The sequence below is a fragment of the Phalaenopsis equestris genome, unplaced genomic scaffold, assembly GCF_001263595.1.
Source record: "Phalaenopsis equestris unplaced genomic scaffold, ASM126359v1 Scaffold000484, whole genome shotgun sequence".
In the NCBI taxonomy this organism is placed as follows: Eukaryota; Viridiplantae; Streptophyta; class Magnoliopsida; order Asparagales; family Orchidaceae; genus Phalaenopsis; species Phalaenopsis equestris.
The window spans coordinates 61,779-82,370 of record NW_018164925.1 but is presented as its reverse complement, the minus strand read 5'-3'; the positions used below and the strand labels follow the sequence as shown (position 1 = coordinate 82,370).

Genomic DNA, 20,592 nt, shown 5'->3' with positions numbered 1-20,592 from the left:
CAATAACATGTTTTAAGTAGAAATTTGCACATTAACCAAACCAAAAACTATTGCGTCATGAATTGAATGATATAGTCAAAATGTCAAAATTTAAGGCCCAAAACAAAAAGGGAATTGGTTGGGATGTGTGTGTGTGTGGGGGGGGGGGGGGATGGGGGGGCATCAAATTGACATTGGTTAGTTCAGTATTATAAAGGAAACGGAGACGGAAGAAAGAGCGGAATTGAGCAAAAGAGGTCATGCGGGATAGAAGAAAAAAAAACCACAAATAGGTTCAAGCATGAGAACAACTTGCGAAAACAAAAGCATGAGCTAGGGATGCTACCTAGAGACTGAGCGCATGTGTTGGCATATGAACTCAAAAAGACAAGCAAACTTGCAACATGAGCAACAAGCTATTCGAGCAATGTGAAGGAACAAGTCGTGAGCAATCTAAGGAAATCAAACGAGAGGTGCATTTGGCTCGAGCATGGGTGACGAAAAAGGTTGGAGCAAATCGAATGATAATGAGGTTCAAATCAAATAGATCCTCACAGACAAAATTAAACCAAGAGAACGAAGGAAATCAGGGTAATTTGAGTGGTATTTCATTGAAGCACAAAACTGTGGAGGACTTATACGATCAATGTTAGATTGTTTGAAAACTTTCAATTAATTTGAACTTTATAAGAAAATTGAATTATTATTTAAATATTGTCTTGTTTAGGAACAATTTGTGATACCGGAACTAATCAAACCTGCGATAGTGGAAATAAAATTTTATTAAGCAAATAATTAGCATTACAAACACGACTCAAATTGAAATGAAAACACAACAAGCACCAATCGCCGGCTAGGGCTAGATAAGAGGATCCAATGGCACCAGTGGTGTCAACGAGGTGGTTGAGAGTAGTGATGGTATGGGATGTGGAATAGGTGGGTGGCAGGATGGGGGTTATGGCGGTCGGACGGTAGTTGGGGGAGGGTGGTGTGGGTTGGCGGCTGCCCAAAGAGGTTGGAATTGCAGAGATGTGGACTGCATGTGGGTAGCACTTACAGGGAAGGCAGGTGGCTGGCTGATGGCAAATTCAGTGGATGGAGAGGTGCAGGCCGACCGCTAAGTAGGTAGGGAAGAGAGGGAGGTTGGCGGTTGAGGGTTAGAGAAGGGATGGGGGTGCAGGTTGGCGGCTAAGTAGGATGAGGAAAAAGGAAGGAAGGAAATCAGAGAGGATACAACACCATCTTGGAATAAGATATAACCGGAGCATCACCTATAGTAAGATACAGCCTTAGCTAGGGGAAGAAGACTCCATACAAAATCTAAAATAGAATACACAACAAAACATAACCCTAATTCTGATAAACATACATACAAAATAGAGGAAAAAGGGGGGAAACTAAATAGGAAAGGGGGATGCATTGGGCGACAATTCCAACACCTAAGAAAGTTGGTCGGTTGAGCAGGAGGCTGGACCGGAACCTCCCAAGCCGGCTCAGTTGGGTCCTCTATTAGTCTTTTCAACCGGCCTTCCCCAAAAGCCCTGTGTCAACTAGTCTGCTAAAAGAAGGGAATCTTAGTTTCATATGCATAAATATAGACAAAGATATTTATTAAAATTTCATATTAATTAAGAGCTAAAGAAAAAATGGTATATGACATTATGAAAGATTAGAGCTTGATATATTTAAAACCTAAAATTATTTTAAAATAATAATAACAAATTAAATTAAAATGGACTAAATTTGAAGTATTTTTAGAATACTAGATTGTTAAAAGACAAGTAAAACATAATGATTATGTAATGTATAAACATATATGTTTAAACTTATATAGCAAAATTTATGAATGAAACATAAAAAGTAAATTAATTTTAAGAGACGAGTTTAATCAAAAAAAGAGGGATAAATTTACTAATTAAAGATACATACAAAAAAATCATGACAAAATTACAAAATTTTATGTCTCTAGGCTAATAATCAAAAATTCAAAAATGTTAAACTTAAAGCATAAATGAAGTGTAGAATAGATAAATAAAAAAAAAACATATAAAGTTTGAAAATTTTGTATTTAAATTCTTATAAAAAAAATTAATCAGAAATTAATATATTAATCGTAATTTAGAAATAAAAAGTTTAACTATATATAAATTAATATTTTTAATAGGCACCCAAATTAAAGGTGATAAATACTAAATAGTAAAAAGAGGTCCTAGATTAAATCTCTTAAAGTGGCGATAAGTAATCATTTTCTAATCTATCTAATACTATTGATTCATCTAAACTAAATGCATAAAATAATTATAATACTTGTTTAAATAGATTGCCAATGCAAGTTTATACCTAATTTACTTGTTTTAGTGAGTTATTTGGTCATATTGAAATTTATGGCAAAAATTTTCTCAGCATGCAAAATTTATTTATTATGTACTAATTATTATAAAACTATATTAAATAACATGAAAATATAAATGAAATAAACTATATAGAATGTTTGCATATATATGTTGATTGATGGAGTTTACCCTCTTGTAATATTAACCGGGGACACTAATGTACTCGTACAATAAAATTTTTTACAAAAATTAATTTTGAAGTACATTAAATGACATGTTTATATAATACACTTAAGATGAAAATAAATGATATAGATGAGATGGGTATCGTTCAGCATAATAAAATGTTTTGAAACTTCTTGGATGATTATTTTTTAATATATAAATTATCAAATGATTCTATATTAATTCGCTGCATTTGACAAGCATGCATACTGGTTTTTATACTCTTTATATTACTATAAGTTTAGAAATATGAGTATTTACTAAGTTGATTAATTCATGGTGAATTAAATTAACATTTCAAGTTTAAGTCTTGGATCAAAAAATGAGTGAAAAAATAATTATTTACAGAAGATACAATAAAGCAAGAGAAAAGTAATCCTATTCACAATTGTTTTATATTTTTTCAAGAGCTGAAGTTTATTCATTAATGACTTTTAATTTATTGAATGATTCTCATAGAAATAAAAATCTGAATTTTCCATCCAATAATTCATTTGAGCCTAAGATATTCCAAGTCCCCAAACCGGGTCGTAATATAAATTTCTTAACTAACCAAGTAAACTTATTTAGTTTATTTAAAAATAATTTGATCAAAATCAATAAATCTATGATTTTGAAGAAAGTAGAGAACATACGAATGTTGGTGTTGTCATTTGAGAATAAATGAATAGGAAGCCAGATTTGGCAAATCACCATCAAGATTTGGCATTATTTGCATGGAAAGTCATTAATGAGGGAAAAAAAATTTAAGAGCTCATTAAAAATATTAAAAGAATCCTTGAATAAGAATTATAATCTGAATAAGTTGTTAATTATGTTTGCGCTTTTAAGTTTAAAATAAGAAAAAAAATTCAAATATTCAAGAACCAAAAAATCCATATAGTAGTCATGGTTTATATGTTTTTCATCCAAATTCTGTCAGCAAATTTTAAGAATGTCATGGCCCAAAGCATGCATGACTAATAAAACCAAATTGTAAAAGCCTAAAATATTGAAATAATTGTGAATTCATGAATAATCAGCACATACCTCCTGAATTGAAAATTGCAGCCAAGACCACATGCCCGACAATCACGAGCGATATAATCAAACCTAAATATCAATTAAAATCCCCAAAATATAAAGTCATGCTGTATTCAATGGAAGAATATTCAAGAAAATTAAATTATAACCATCATATACTTGTCAACATCAATTCCATTGCGTCCATTAGCAACAATGTCATAGAGAAAACGTTTTTCTTTCATGCCCTACAAATCAGCACATTTTCAAGCAATTAGGTTTTGTAAATAAAGATGATAATTTATTTTTCAGGTAGATATTGAATTTCAAATATGGAATATAAAATTAAATAGCACACCAAGATGCCAGTGTTCTTACATTTGCTACTGAAACATTCGAACTAGCAATTATCATATCCTGCTAAGAGGAAAAATAATATAGTAAGTGATGAATCCAAGTTTAAATTTTAACAGTGGTAGAAATTTCCTCAGCGTAACACATCATAGTGAAATCTGACATTAATGAGTAGTAAGCAAGAGTTTGCTAGATCGTCACCAGTCAGCAACGCACTACAACTTAACTCACATGCCATGAAAAATAAGCAAGTGTTGACTAGGATATTACTCAAAAGTGATGCACCATAACTTGTGCCAATTCTAGTGGAAAATATCTAAGGTTGGCTACTAACTAAAATAAGATTTGATATGTAGACTTTGAGACAATTGAATGTAAGACAAGAATTGATGGACATAACAATACCAGAAACAATATATTATTTGTTTGCATAAATTAAATGGAAAAAATAAGAAGTAAAAATTATTGGTAAAGATTATAAGTTATTGTAAGTTAAAAAGGTTACCAATAAAAATAAAATTAAAATTATTGAGACGTGAAAAATATAATTATTGAGAGAATAGATTTAGTGATAGGGTGATTTCCATACGAGATATTAGGTCAAAATTGAAAAGTTATTTGGGATAGTATATTTATTGAGAAAATTGAATAATAGATATTTCAATGAAATTTTGAATACAAAGAGCATGTCAAATTGTTGAAAAAAAAAATATGTGTCCCTATATGTAAGAAAAAGGTGTTCAGGATTTTCATAAAAGAATCAAATTTATGAATCATATAACGAATTTATAAGTAATAATAATAGAGCATAGACTTGGAAAAATTACATTAGTTTTGGAGAAGTGATTTGGTTTAATGATAGCATGATCTTTTATGAAAGGGATTATTTTGTTAAAAACAGAAAAAATATATATATAGAAAGCAAAAAAAGTATCTTCATATGTTGTATATACAAACTTACTCACATGATAGATCATTAGACACTATTAAAAAGTGGTTGAGTTACAAACATTTTCAATTAAAGTAAGTTTACATCAAAAATTAATATTGTATTCAAATCTTTATACATCAGTAATGGAAATACCTGCAAAACTTATTCTAATGGAGGGGCTTTGTGAATGCTTTCCACATGAAATGGTCATAATTTTTAGAACAAAGTCAAAGGTTAGAGCAAAACAGAAATACTTGGAGGACAAAGAAAGTAGAATTAGTACACCAAATATTGTCTTAACAATATCCAATTTTAGAAAACATGATAATAACAATAATCAATCAATATTAAGAGGGTTAAATGATACTTAGGCTTGATAGATATAAATATTTTGAATGTATTAGAAAAATAATGAGCATGTTCATAAATATATTAACATCTAAAATTAACATTTTATGGTTAAATGAATAAATATGCAATAAGAGGATATATGATGGAGGTTAAACGTTAAACATCAAAAACAAAAAACAAAAATTAGGTTGAACAAGTTATAATGATCCAAGCGTCATTGATAGCTAGACGTATAAGTAACTGTTAACAAAGATGTGTGGCAAAGCTAAGGCCAATAATTAGAGAATGGTTCCATTAGAGGGAAGGTTAAGTAGCAACTAATGAGGATAAGGCAATTGAAAATAAAATTAAGTGGTATGGACATATAAAATGAAGGACAAAAAATGCACTCATATATAAAGTTAGGGTCTGTTTGGGGCAGCTGCAGCTTATCCAACTTGTGCTCATAAGCAGTTTATCCTGAGAATCTGCTGATGAACAGCTGATCCGGATAAGTTGACTGGCTGTTTGGTTTGTGCGTTTGGAAAACAGCTGATTCAAGATAAATGACCAATCTGCCCCTGTTTTGGATAGACTGTTTAGTTGTTTGGTTTGTGCGTTTTGTAAACAACTGATTTGCAGATTTCTTTTGTTAAATGAAAAAGCTGGGACACAAAAATTATAATGTCTACCCCTTAGCTATACCGGCAACAGAACATAAATGTCAGGAAGACATCTGTACCAGCAATAGAACATAAATGTCAAGAAGACATCTAAATTTTAATTTCGTCCTCCTTGCAATACAATCCAATGCCAGCACATTTATCTCAAATGCTTGCCCAACTAAAGATCAAGGGGGGACAAAGCACCCTCACAACCTCACAGCCAAAACAGAATGTAGATAGAGCCAAAACGCCAATAAAAATAATGATGCAAACCTTTAAATGTATAAACAATCACATTTACAACTGGAAAGCAGAATATGTTCACTTCTTACGCAAGAAATCATTGTCAATTTCTCATGATGGCATCCTAGTATAGCCCTAAAATCACACAAAGGAATTAAGAAAATACTAAATTAAATTGCTTAGCAAAAGTCAAAGATTATCTTCAATTTTTCTTTTGATAAATGATGCCCCTACATCCTCAAATGATGATTTCACCTTTCGTTTACCACAGATGTAAAAGAGAAAAAAATAAAAATTATGAAGATTTTCTTTCTTTAATTGAGCAATAAAAATTGATTTATATCACAAGGAATGATATGACCAATCCAGGCGATGGAGCAATCATCATGCTCACATTAGATTAGAACAGACAACCAAATATCCCCAAAAGAATAGTAGAAAATAAAAAAAAATTAAAAATAAAACAAAACAAAACAAAAATAAAAAGGAAGAGGAAGACAGCAAAAAACAACCCACTGCAGAAATACCATTAATCCATAAACTAACCTCTCTTCCGTTCACGACAGCTGATGGACAACCCTTGCACCAAATCCTTCGATGCGTACCCATCAGCGGCGATGCCGGAAGCCTCCATGCCATCAGCAAGAGAGGAGCCACTAGTAGATCCGACAAAAAGAGACAGATTCCCCATGCTAGCGCACTTCTGAATTGAGCCATCGGTTAGGCGAACACCGAAGAGCTTCACTCCTCAATTTGGACACGTGCGTGAGTTGTGCACTTTGTTGTTGCAATGAGAACACCTCCTCGTCATCTTCGCCGGCAGTTCCGCACCGCACTCACGCCACGGAGCCTCCTTGACCCGGGCCCGATCAGCTCATTAGGGTTCTTGTTAGGGTTGGGAGCAGATAGAGATGAGTAATCGGATAGGGTTTGAAAAGGGAGGAGCGACGAAGGTGGAGGAAAGGAGTCTTCGAGTTGGTGGCGATTACTGAGGAAGAGTCATGGCTTACGGGTTTGGCAAGGGTAAGGGAGTAAACGTTAGAGGCCGAACGCCGATCGCGGGGATATACCCGCGGTCTGCATGTAATAAAAATTAGGAAACATAGTTTTTAAAAACTCTCCTCAAACACACGAAACAACGCACTTATAAGTTGCCCCAAACGGGCCCTTAGTTTCAAAGTGTTAGGAAGAAGAAGTGAGTCTTAAAATAACATGGATAAAGTTCAAAAAAAATTTCAATGGATAGGTTTAACATCTCATATAGCATTCAGACAAAAATAAATAGAAAACAAAAATTCTTAAATCTAATCCAAAATATTCGTAAGAAGGATGGTGGTGACACAAATTTCCTATAAACACATCATAATCTGACATTATACATTCTGCTTCGTAAGAAGGATAATGATGACACAAATTTCTTATAAACACATCATAATGTGGCATTATACATTCTTCTCCAATAGTTCTTAGCTACGAGAAAAATAGATAGCAATATGGTAGTAACCTGGTTCGAGTAACCTGTTATGAGGAGCATTTAACATTTTGATAAAGAAAATTTGTTAAAAGTGATCATAACAGAAACAGAAGCAAACAAGCATTAAAAATTTTATTTAATAAACTACGAGGAGTAATAAGAAAAATATCCCTGTATTTCAAATATCATTAAATTTCTCCATAAATTTAAAAATTTTGACGAGCATCAGCATTCTTGAGAAAAAGATTTTTCCCATCAGTCATATTTAAGAAAAAAGATTAGCATTTTATAAATCAAACAATGGGAACTACCGAAGAAATCTTTGAAAAAGAACTGCCAATGATGCCAATGATCACCATACCAATAGTGGAATGTGAAAATTTTCACGAAAATCAAAAGGTTTATAATTAAATTTAGCTGCTAAAAATTTGCAGGGATGGATCCAGATTCAGCTTATGCAATCACTGCTTAGGAATTTGACAAGACTTTCATGTCAACAATGTTATCCTTTAAAATCAATATGCAGCCTTGAACACAAAAGAGACATCTGCAATAATGATATAGAAGTAGCTAAATTAAAATAACAAAGAATATATTTAAAATCAATATCAAGGCCTGAACACAAAAGAGACCTCTGCAATAATGATATAAGAGTGGCTAAATTAACTAACCAAGAATTTATAAGCAAGAGATGAAGGCAAATTGCACAAATGAGCAAAAACATAATGTTGAACATTTTTATGCTCTAGGATGCCATTAATGAATCAGCATACTACTCATAGATCTAAAAACATTCTGGCCACAAGTGTTTACAAAATAAAGAAAATACTAATTCTTTTGCTAATCTCGGAAAATGATGATGCAATTGCTAAACAGCTCAAACTTATGCATTCACATGAAAAACTTTTGGCATAACATCTCTTACTTTTATTTGTTGAAGGCATTCGGAATCAATGTCAATGTGATGCTGATCAACAATGTAATCCACCAACATTCCTGACATTTGCTCGTGAGACCTAAACAGAAAATATCCACTAGTAGAAGAACAATAAAGCAAATGTAATTTATATCTTTAAATAAATATAATAGAAAATTTGTACTATTTTGCAGATTAGTAGATATTGCTATTAATTCAAGCCATTAAATTACTAGAAAAAAAGTATCATGCTTTTCTAGGACCATGGAGAAACTATGTTAGGACTCGATATAAAATCTGATTCATATGTCAAATAAAAAATTGAGAATTCCAGAGATAAATTGGTGAATTAATACTATAACCCTTAATTGTAACGAAACATTAGCAGGCATAAAGAACAAGATGGTTGGTCATATAAAAAAAGGAAAAGTGCATAATTATAAGCAATTATTTATATAAAGTTTAATGAAATGAATCAGCAGAAATGAAATACCATTTTGATCCAGTACTGACTTGGGGAAGAAATTCATGCTCAAACATATGGCTGAAAGGCCCATGCCCTATATCATGCAAAAGGCCTACAAAAATAAATGAAATAGCATGATGTAACACAGACCTATTGATTGCAGTTTTCAATAACAGCTAAACAATCTGTCATATTACCAACAAATGAGATATTGAACAAAAGCTAAGGCTAATTGTGCCAACAAGGATAAGTTAAATTCATGACAACTGCTGGTACAACAATTTACCTGCAAGTTTCACTGTCTGCACATCAAAACGATCAATATCAAGCTCAGAGCCCTGTGGAGACAAAAAAAATGATATACAAGTTTGTGTTTCGGAAAGCAACAAATATAACCATGAAAAGTTGTCATACTTGGTAGGCTTGAAGATACTGCAGAGATTGTCCAGCCAGCCAATAAACTCCCAAAGAATGTTCAAATCGAGTATGCACTGCTCCTGGATAGACCATGTATGCAACACCTGATGTATGGAAAAATTTTGCTTGATATAATAATTAAGAAATAATAAAGCGGAAAAAAAAAGTTTTAAAACAATTATAATTCAAGGCAAGAATCAACGCATCCCTCAAAATAAAGCAACGCATCCCTCAAAATAAAGCTTAGAGCATTGCAATTCCTCAAATATACAGATATGGAGCTGCCAGTTTAATAGAGAGTAAATCGCCTTATTTTTTCAATTTTTTAGTAAAAACAAATTTTACACAGATATGTTCTCTACACATTAAAACAAAACTCGAACTGCACCAGAGCAGGGTGTACTCCAAATTTCAACGTATAATTGAAACTAACAAATCCTTACCGATAGTCAGCTCAGAATGGTTGAGCACAATTGAAATAACTTAACGCAGAATTTTGAGCTTCATCAATTGGAAAGGTCAATGCATAGATATGCAGAGATCATTAAATACAACTATTTTACTTCCATGTACAATCCAAGATGAAAGGCAACAGGAACCCAATGAACCTTACCAAGTTGCTTCAGATCCCGCAGCCTGCAGTTGGAAATGCAATGCAACCCTGTTATGGATAAGAAAATTATTCCAAAGTAGGCCAAAAGAAATAATCAACTATCATACATTTTAATCAATCGTCTAACCTCTGAAACTGCTCAGTGTCTATAAATTTAAGGCTCATCTGGAAGCAGGAGACAAATCACTTAATTAGAAGATATTCAAATGTGAAAACAAAATAGTAGAAAGCAAAATGGTTCTTATACTAAATATAACATAGCTGAAAAATACTGTAAGTTGGCTTAAAAGAAAAGGTCATCGCTAACAAAAAAGTAATACCTGTAAACTAACCATACTAAACCATTCTTATGAAACCGCACTAAGCAATATAAGTACAGAGAGTTTGATACTCAATATAATCAATAATTAAGGTTGGATCACAATCTCGAGTAAGTGTTAACAGATTATAACACAAGAGATATGTTTAACATGTAACCAGAATAATTACTAGAAGCAGAGAAATACAGAGAATATTAACAATTCATTCAAGTAAACCATATCTATGAAATAGTACATGTTGCATTAATTAAAAGCAAAAAGTGTACAAAGTACTAAGTAAAACCAAGCAAAAAGTAGAGGGACTCCCTCTTGTACATTTATTGTAGACAAAACAAGTATAAAGATACTGAGACCCAATAAAAAAACTCGGTTGCATCCAACAAGAGTGTTGCTCCACACAGTGATTCAACTTCCACCAAGTGATCACTCATACCTTAAGGGTTTAAGTAATGAGCATAAACATCCTAAGTCGACCAGGAGGGGGATGGGGGAAGGTGGGCAGACACTGAAATAGAGCATAAAACAGCCTCGATGGCCGGTCAATGTCCCATTGCTCCCGCATTAAGCTCGAAAAATTAAGTCTCACTACCCCACTCTTAAGAGCAAAAATTCATAGACAGGTATCCAATATTAGCGTGATAGACGTATCCTAGAAAATGTTGGAAAGTTGTCATAAGAAAGGTGCAGCGGTTGCGTCGGTGCCTAGTCAAAGGGTAATTTGGTCTTTTGTACGCCTAAGGGCAAGTTAGTTTTTTCTTATTATTATTATAGTTGGCTATAAATAGGCTATTATGTTTAGGGTTAAATTATGCATAAGATTATTGTGGTGAGTCTTAAGTTTAAGGTTTTGGAGAGATTTCCTACCTCTCAAATTGTAAAAATTGGGGGAGAGATCGCTATCCTCTCGAATTATAGGTGTTTATCCTTTACATATTTGTGTTGTATTGCTTTAATTTGGTGTTCGGGAAATGAAATTTGTGTTTACCCTAATTCTTGTGGAAAAACGTGTCGATTTCTTTATTGGATCGTATCAACTTGGTACCAGAGAGATTGATTTCTGTTAGATCAACTACAAGATCACAGCCACATTCATTTGCAAATTGCCTCACAATACATCACGTGTTGGAGATTGCTAGGAAGACTGTCGAGATCACAACATATACGAGTCGCCTTCATGACCTAACTTGCGACAATTTTGACAATCTGAGAAGAGACAATTGGATCGCAGAACAGTAACCTGAAAAGAGCTACCTAGGAAGTCTCGAGGGCATCGCGGCATACAGACCTTCGAGATCGAAGCCTTGCAATATGATCGCGTCGAAGCCTTGCGAGACGGCCACGGTTGGAGCTAGTGGGAAAGAAAAGTGGTATTGTGTTCTCCTTCATGACTGCATATTGCGAAAAAAGTCGCAATTAGAGCCAGCTGAGAAGGTCGTCTGCATATCACAACGAACAGAGAACTGAAACTCTCATCTTTATTTTGTTCCAAATTGAGAGTCCAACGGAAGCGGACCACAAATCAAATCGGAGGCATACTATCTTGTATTACATACATGATTCGGATTGTCTGGTAATCATTGACGACATTTCAACATTTGTGATCGAAAACACCCAAATGAATAAGGATAGCCAATAAAATAGATGAATTGGAGAAGAAATTAGAGAAATAGATGAGTCAACTTAAATCCAGGATGGAAGAAAAATTTGCCGCCATAGAGAATAGGTTTTTATGGATGGAAAACCGATTTGAGGGCTGATTTGAGAGTTTGAAAAAGATGCTGAGGAAGCTTATTGAGATGTAATTGAAGACCCCTTATTTTGTTTGTAAACCCTAACCAATGGTTAACCGGAGATTCATGAATTAAATCAAAATGAGAAGAGATTAGACGAGAGGAACACAAGGAGGACAGTGTCCACCATCAAGAACCTCCTCCTGGGACTCCGATGGGGAATGTATTAGAGATTTCAAATGGAGGTGATTGGGCAAAAACATTGAAAATGGGTTATGTAAGAGGTATAGAGGAGCACGAAAAATGAAATGAGAGAAGCGGGAGTGGGACATGGTTATGATCAAATGTGAGAGTTATCCTCTCAATACATGGGGGGAAACAACGGAGTGAGAAGAAGTTGGGGTGGAGATGCTAGGGTTAGGAAGTTAAAGATGTCTATCTTCGAGGGGAAGATGCACAGGGGTGGGTGTATTGGGTAGAACGATGCTTTGAGGTGCATGGGCTAACTGGGGAAGAGAAGCTCATGATGGAAGGGTTATGATCGAAGGGGAAAGCCCTCGCATGGTTTCAATGAAGGGAGAAGAAGCTCATGGCGGTAGGGTTACGTTTGGACGAGAAAGCCCTAGCATGGTTTCAATGGAGAGAGGCTAGATACCCGATCCATTCGTGGGAAAAATTTAAGGATTGTTGGAACTTTTCTGAGCCATTCAAGAATGAAACTTAGGCTTCGTTTGAGAGAGTAATGTGCCTCCGTTCCGTTCCAGAAAATGCAGAGAGAACGCCCATCGTTCATTTCGTCGTTCGACTTCTTCAAAAATGCTTCTACACGAATGACACTAATCTCCATTTTTGGATCGTGATATAGGAGCTCTGTTACGCTATTTAGGGAGCGTTCCACTGTTTTGGAAAAAAGTTTTGGAAAAAAAACTATTTCAGGAAAAAAAACTATTTCAAAAAAAAAAAAAACTACTCCCAAATACTCTTAAACGGCAAGGATGACAACTTTAACCAGCGAGAATGACGGAGGAGAAGAAAGCTATTGGGGTCATTTATGAGAGAAGTCTCCACGTGAGCAAAAAAGATAGAAGAAACCAATGGGATGAAAGCAAACTGTAGGAGAGCTTTGCATGAGTAGTTTCCAATGGAGAAGAAAGTCGGTGAAGATCTATGTCTAGAGCGTAAAAAATTAAGTTTGATGAAGAAGATTATATAGTGGGCAAAAAGTTCCACCATGCAGTACAATAGAATTATGTTTTTTTTTTCAACATCACATCATAATATTTATTATTTTAAGAATTAATACGATAGTTAAGTTTTTAAAATTAAATCTCTTCAAAATCTGAAATAATATGTTTGTTGGATATGCCTATAACTATTAAATTATGTGTTAAAAAGCACACAATCTTTTATCCAAACATTAGGATCATTTTAAGGACCACAATTTTATACCATCATCTATAGTTAAGTTGCTTTTAAAGGAGCTTTATAAAAGGAGAAGTACTTTCGAACAAAACCCTACAAGAACAATTCTATGCCTTGAATTAGGAGATGACTGTCATAAAATATAGGGAGAGATTCAAGCAATTTTCGAGATGGCTGAGGGGATTTCTGAAGCAAGACTAGAGAGGAATTTCATGAAAGGCCTAAAGCCCAACATACGAGCATCACTGTGATTATTGAGACTGCGGGTATTGAGGGAGACGATGGAGTTAGACAAAATGATGGAGGACAAATAATAGATGCAGAAGGCCAGTAGGAGCAGCAAAGATGGAGCATTGTACTGAACTGCTACAACTACGATGGCACCAAAAGCTCAAACAGTGAAAGTCCAAAGGAGGTTGCACGAGACAGAAATAATGGACCACGATATAAAGCAGCACTCAAGCGTCTTATAGTTGGGTGAAGCGAGCCAAGGGGTTATGTTTTCGGTGTGATGAGAAGTTTACCCCAATACACCGCTGCAATGATAAAAAATTACAAGTTCTTACAGTGCATGACGAGGAGATAAAGGATGAAGAAATAGAGAAAGTTGTGTTGGAGAAGGAATAGACTCACTTTTTTTCACCTTGAGGACAAGGTATCTTTTATGGGGAATATAGTTATTCTGGTGCCTAGCCTATGGGTAATTTGGTCATTTGTATGCCTAAGGGCCCGTTAATCTTTTAATATTATTATACTTGGGTATAAATAAGCTTATTATGTTTAGGGTTTGGTTATGCATGAGATTATTATGGTGAGTCTTAGGTTTAAGGTTTCAAAAAGATTTCCTCCCTCTCGAATTGTAGGAATGGAGAGCAATCACCTACCTTCGAATTATAGAAGTTTATAATTTACGTATTTGTGTTGTATTGCTTTGATTTGGTGTTCGAAAAATAAAATTTGAGTTCGCCCTAATTTCTGTAAAAAAAATGTGTTGATTTCTGCATCGGATCGTATCGGTAGCATGTAAAGTGAAACAAATTACAGTCAAAAGATAAAACTAGAATGTGTAAGATTCACGTTAGAAATGTTGAGAGAATAGCTTCTGATGCGGAGAGAAATACAAAATTGCTTGTTATCAATTTATATTCAAGTGCACCAATACATAACATGATTGATAAGAACTTCGACGGTGTATTTACTCATGCGAATTCTGATTCAAATTGTCCTCCTAGTAAAGAAACAGAAATAAAAGAAATAAGGTAAGTATACAACAACAATAAAACCTATTCAAATTGTCTTCCTATTTTGGAAGGAATTAGAAAATGGAGATAATCATTTTGAACTTCTCCTGAAACAAAAGTCAAGAGTGATGTATTTCACTTTAGAGTGAGAGACTAAATTACACATAGGTATGTGGCTCCAATATTGTCATAGTAGATCATTACTAGGTGGTAGATGAATAATAAGCTGATGAAGTATAAACTACCTAGATGATATTAATAGTGAGAGAAGAAACATGGGTATTCAGACTCCAATAAAACGCAAGCTATTGTTTGTTCTTTGAGATAGGATTGCAGCTGAGGAACATTTGATGATGTTCGATTGATAATTGTCCCAACCAAATAAGTGTCAAAAAATCCATAAAGTGAAAGCGAGAAATGAAAGCAGAGAAAAAGAAAAGGTCATGATGTATGGTGACATGGAGATACAAAGTGGAGAAAGCTTCCAGTGGTAAGTTGTTGGTTGAAACATGTATTTAGATAGCTTGTTGGCAGCAAAAACGGCTGGCTAGATGAGGGAGAGGTGTTGGAGACCACCAATAATAGATTGGCACTCGTAATGATTAATAAGAGAAAAAATTATCAAGAATTTCAGGCAGATAATTAAAAGACAGAGTCGTGACATCATTGGCAATGATTATATATGTTGTAGGAGATTATGAATGTCCTTGTGATGGGATAGATAAATATGTTATTTGGAGAGAATGACTTTCACACTTTGAAGTGGGATGATTCTGCTACAAATTTTATATAAAATATCATAAACAAGTAAGATGTGAATTGATGCAATAGTAGATCATTACTGTTGTTTGGGATGAAGCCATTCACATACAAAAGCAAGTACAACACGAGATGTTGACATATATAGATGAGAGGGAGCCAGCCATTATAGAATTGGTGAGAGTGAGTGAGAAAAGACAAGGATGAAGCTGTCCATATAACGAGTGTGGAGTGACTATTTTAGTTCATAATGAGCTTTTTTAGGTTACATAGGCAGGGTGATTTGGATTAAGGAATATTCAACAAGAAGGCCATGAAGAAAAACATTTTTGACGTCCAATTATTTGAGCAACCGATCTTTGTATAGGGTATGACTAACAATTAGATGATTTATTGTTGGTTTGATGACAAGGTTGATGTTTTAATGATAATTGATGCCAAGCCAAAGGTGAGCTTTATTGAGGTTGATGGAACCACCAGGGTTGTATTTGGTACGAGGCACCCACTTACAGCAATAAGATTTTGAAAGGAATGAGGTGGGATGAGTGTAAACGTGGCATTCTAGTTGAGAGCATTGAACAAGTCAAACATAGAAGTTCTCCATTTAGGTTCTTTCAACGCTTAGAAGATAATTTTGGATTCATGGGTGGCGGGATAAGGGAGAAAGATCATAAAGGTATGTTTGACAAGAGGCTTAGGCTTTTTTTTTTTTTTTTTTTTTTTTTTTTTGTATGGGTTTGCGCCTGCATAAGATTATTGTTATAAGAAAATATGGCAGCATGACTTCTGAGTTTGCAATAATGGGGATGGGAAGATGACTGGTGTGAGGCGTGAATTTGGGGAGTAGATTGGGTGCAAGTTATTGGCATTATGCAAATAAGTTAGGGTAAAAGGGGAGGAATTGTGAGGCGACATTGATGCTTATTGATGCTAAGGATATTGTAAATTTGAAAGAGCCAGAGTCAGAAAGGAAGGCTGATAAGAGTGGTTGCTTTATTTGGGATGGAAGGTAATAGCAATGTGTAAGATCTGTGCCGTGTGGGAAAAAGGTGTGAGCAAACTATGAACATGGGAGGGACAAGTTGCACTAGAATAGGTGTAGAAGGAATAAGTGGGGTCGGATTGATTGGTGAGGTGTGTAGGAGAGGGGTCGGGGATGATTAAGAATGGCATTCTATTGTCTACCAAAGATAGATGGTGGGTTACTCAACCCAATGAGTTACTTGTGGTAGGACATTTCAGAGAAGTTAATGGCATCCAAGGATGGTAAAAGGGAACTATTTGTGGGTTTATGATAGAATTTTGAAGAGAGAAGGGGAGGATATGTAATGCCTAAATTTTGAGAATTCAAGTAAGTTCAGCCCATTTGTAAAGAACACCAAAATTTTCATTTTTCGGAATTTGATCGAAATAATTTTATTAAATTCTACGCATGAAATCAAACAATTCTATATAAAGCATCAAGCATGAATTATTAACGGATTGGAAGATATAAAATTTCAAAGTTATATATTTAATTAACTTAAATTATCCTAATGAATTCTCCCTAATCCTCTGTTATTGTAGCCAACTGATATCCACGCAATTTTATTTCCTTCATGCGATCGAATAGGGCACCGAGCTTCACATTTTCCTCCTCCTTTCCCTAATTCTTCTCCTCTCCTCCCCGATCTCCCTCCCTATGCGAAAGAGGCTCATTCGACCCCTTGAAGCAAGGCCACAACCCTTGCTACACTACAAGGGGCGAACAGCCTCGGGTAGCAAGTGAACCGAGCGGTAGTTCTGATGCCGCAGTCCGTGATTCAAAGCTCCATAGTGAAATCTAAGGGTATGAATCTCTCTCACATAATTCTAAGCTTTCATTTCCTTTCTTACTCTTCAGTTTTGACTTTTGCCTCGTTTTTCATGTTTCTCTTGTTTTCAGTAGCCATCAGAGACACTGATTTGGTGTCGGAAGTGTCGTAATTGATTTGCAAGCTTCTAAAAGTTTTTAGCATGAGTTTAGTGAAGGGGAAGTTAAGTTGGAGATAGGAAGATGATTAGTGGGTTTCAGAAGGGTGATTTATGTCGAAAAGCCCATTTGAGGTATGTTTCGAGCGAGAAAGTTATGTTTTTTATTAAATCATGTTATGAACCCGAATTTTATGAATTCTTATGATGGCTACGTTCCCTAAGTTGTGTATACGAGGTAGCAAGTTCAAGGCGAGCGTATAGAAACTCGTCGTATGGTTGCTCCATAAAGTAAGGTGAAATAATCTTATGTTAATTTAAAAAAATAATCTTCTATAAGTTGATTTCTATTTTGAGACATATGTATTTAAAACTTCCTTTATATTGTAAAAGGATACCTGCAATTAAATGTATGATGCACATTTACTTTTCTTTCGATATGTAAGGCTATGATCAGATTATGTTATTTATGAATATGCATATGATATGAATTTTCTGCAGGTATTCATTTGTTATATCTCATGCATATGGTTAAGATACATGTAATGTTTTATAAACACTATACGGAAGTGATAATTTAAATGTCACAGGAAATGTTAGGGGTAGACTATTACATGAATGCTTATAAGTACATTATGCAGGGATGTAGTATTCCCGACTTCTGATATTTATACGAGGACGAATCTCTGGTAACCCTTGGAATTGGATGATTATAGAACATTAAGGAACTGTAAGTATCGCGGGGGCTGTCAATAACGATTATGTTGGAGGAAGTCGAACCTTTAACGATAGTTTATATAGTCTTTGGGGCAGTATGACGAACCATGATGAAAGAACATGAAACTAGGTGAATCCTACACATTAAATAAGTAACTCTATTATGATATGACCTATATGAAATGAATGGGCATGCTTATAAAGATGCTTTTATATACTTATCGTTTCATGCTTACGAACTGCATGTTATACTACAGTTGATTTTTTTAAACTACATGTACCTACGCTCTTCTCATATTTTCTATTATGTTAATGTGCTATGATTATATATAGACATGTATAATTTTATACGAGCACACACCTTTCTTTTTCATCTATAAAATCGTATGATAATCTCAATTATTTCTCTGAGCTCATTGTTGCTCATTTTTTATTGTTGCCTTTCAGGCAGGGGGAGAAACTATCGAAGCGAGTGGTCAGGTGTGCCTTTGTGAAGCTTTTGCACGATAGTTTTGAGAGCTTCGTACGAACATTTTGGGTACATGTATATTTTTATTATATTGGATTTAGCAGCTTTGTAAATCTATGTTTTGATGATATGATTTTCATGTTTCTATAAATATGAATGAACTTTGACATGCAATGTATCACGTATGTGCGAGGATCCAATTAGACTAATTCATCACCCACTGGGTTCTGATCATAAAAATCAGAACGAGTGCTGGTGAGAGTTGGTCTGACCATCTATCACATCTCAGACGACCCCAAAAAATGGGGCCTAGTTGGGGTGTGACAGAAAGTGGCATCAGAGCATATTCATTGAAGGAAAAGCATAATGGAAGCGTGTTGAATTTAGAAGAATGAGATCCAATATGAATTGATTTAAACAGAGCTATTGCTTGATGAATTTGGGTGGGTAACCCTTACGATTTCAGTGTTAATGTGCATGATAAAATTATTATATAATAAATTGCATTGGAATAAAATCTTGTGCCAATACAGATAAATCTGTCTGGAGAAGAAACAGAAACAACGAAAGGCCAGTCTTTTGGGTCAAGTGTTGAACAAGAAGTTAGAGCTGAAACTATTTTGGGTGGAAATGAAAATCAGAACAAGACAAATGCAGACACCAGAATAACTGAGTTACAGGGCATTGTACAATTGATATCATAAGTGGTTGACAAAATTGCTACATCGAATGATCCTCCAGCAATACATGGCCCAGATCTGAAACTGGGGCAGAAGTTGATCGACACTTGAAGATATTTCATTCGTTTAAGCTGTCTGCATTCCAGAGTGTCAATGACCCTACCATTGCTAAAGATTAGCTCCTAAAGATCGGAAAAATTCTAGACAGTAAGATTTGTCCGGAAAATAGAAAAGTGGTAGTAGTCGCATTTATGTTTGAAGGTGAAGAAGAAAGGTGGTGGCAAGCTCAGCATAGAGAAAAATTTCAACCAACACCAGAAAAGAATTTGTTAAATTATTCAAAGAATTGTTCATTTCGCCTTCAGCCAGATTAGCACTGCAAGATAAATTCTTCAATCTAACTCAAGGGTCCAAGTCAGTTATGCAATATTAGGCAGAATTCACTTCTTCCAGATATGAACCACACTATGTCAGCACCCAGGAGAAATTGTCACAGATTTCTGCGTTGTCTTAGAAATCAGTTGAGGTTAGCATTAGCTCCATTTGAAATCAGCGATTTTTCCATGTTGAAAGGGCAAGAAGAATTGAAAATGAGTTGAACTTTTTCAATCAGCAGTGAAAACCGCAGACAGACAAGCGCAAGGATTTCGGCAAACAAGAACACTTTCAAGCAAGAAACTTAAATCAGAAAAGAAGCAGAAGCAACTAATTTATGAAAAATATGGAAAAGACACTTTGAGCAATGTTTGATTGGTTCCGGAAAATGTCACAAACGTGGAGAGCCATGACACATTCAAATGAATTGTCCACAAGAGAAGAAAACATTAAAGTACATGCAATCCAAGGATAGGGACAGTCCAAAAAATTTTTGAAAGGCAGACAACCCAGCAGAACTCAATTTTTAGGAAAGCCTTATATACAAACAAAGGGTAAAACTTTGGAGCGCAGAGTTGAGCAACCAGTAAAAGTCAAAGTTTTTGCAATTACCCCTTAAGAAGCCAAAGAATCTGAAGATGTACGCTCCTAATTCAAGAACAGTCTGGTATTGTTCTATTCGATTCAGGTGCATCACATTCCTTTATTTTTTATGAGTTTGTTGTCTGTCTATATGTTGATATTATGCATTATTTTCCGGCTCTTTGTGTTACTTTGCCTTCGATGTCAATAGAAAATGTATAGTGCAAGTTCATGTTCATGTTCATGATAAGAAATAGCCAGCATAATTGATTAACATAACAATTCAGAACTTTGATGTCATTTTGCGGATGGATTGGTTGAGAAATCATTTTGCTACAATTGAATGTCGGAAAAGGAGAGTGAAACTGAAATCGCCTGATGAAAACCATTTTATAAATT

At 34.6% G+C, this 20,592-nt stretch overlaps 1 protein-coding gene across 1 annotated transcript in view; it reads right to left on the bottom strand.

The window, feature by feature from the left end:
* The window catches only part of LOC110028029 (deoxynucleoside triphosphate triphosphohydrolase SAMHD1 homolog), a 60,323-nt gene that overhangs the window by 25,065 nt on the left and 14,666 nt on the right, over positions 1 to 20,592 (bottom strand). Inside the window, exons 2-10 of the mRNA XM_020729729.1 lie at positions 10,076 to 10,113; positions 9,949 to 9,971; positions 9,333 to 9,439; positions 9,205 to 9,256; positions 8,946 to 9,030; positions 8,462 to 8,552; positions 3,918 to 3,956; positions 3,720 to 3,787; positions 3,567 to 3,629 (exon numbers count right to left, since the gene is read on the bottom strand). Of these exons, the coding sequence (XP_020585388.1) occupies positions 3,567 to 3,629; positions 3,720 to 3,787; positions 3,918 to 3,956; positions 8,462 to 8,552; positions 8,946 to 9,030; positions 9,205 to 9,256; positions 9,333 to 9,439; positions 9,949 to 9,971; positions 10,076 to 10,113 (566 nt within the window). The remainder of the gene's footprint in view (positions 1 to 3,566; positions 3,630 to 3,719; positions 3,788 to 3,917; positions 3,957 to 8,461; positions 8,553 to 8,945; positions 9,031 to 9,204; positions 9,257 to 9,332; positions 9,440 to 9,948; positions 9,972 to 10,075; positions 10,114 to 20,592) is intronic.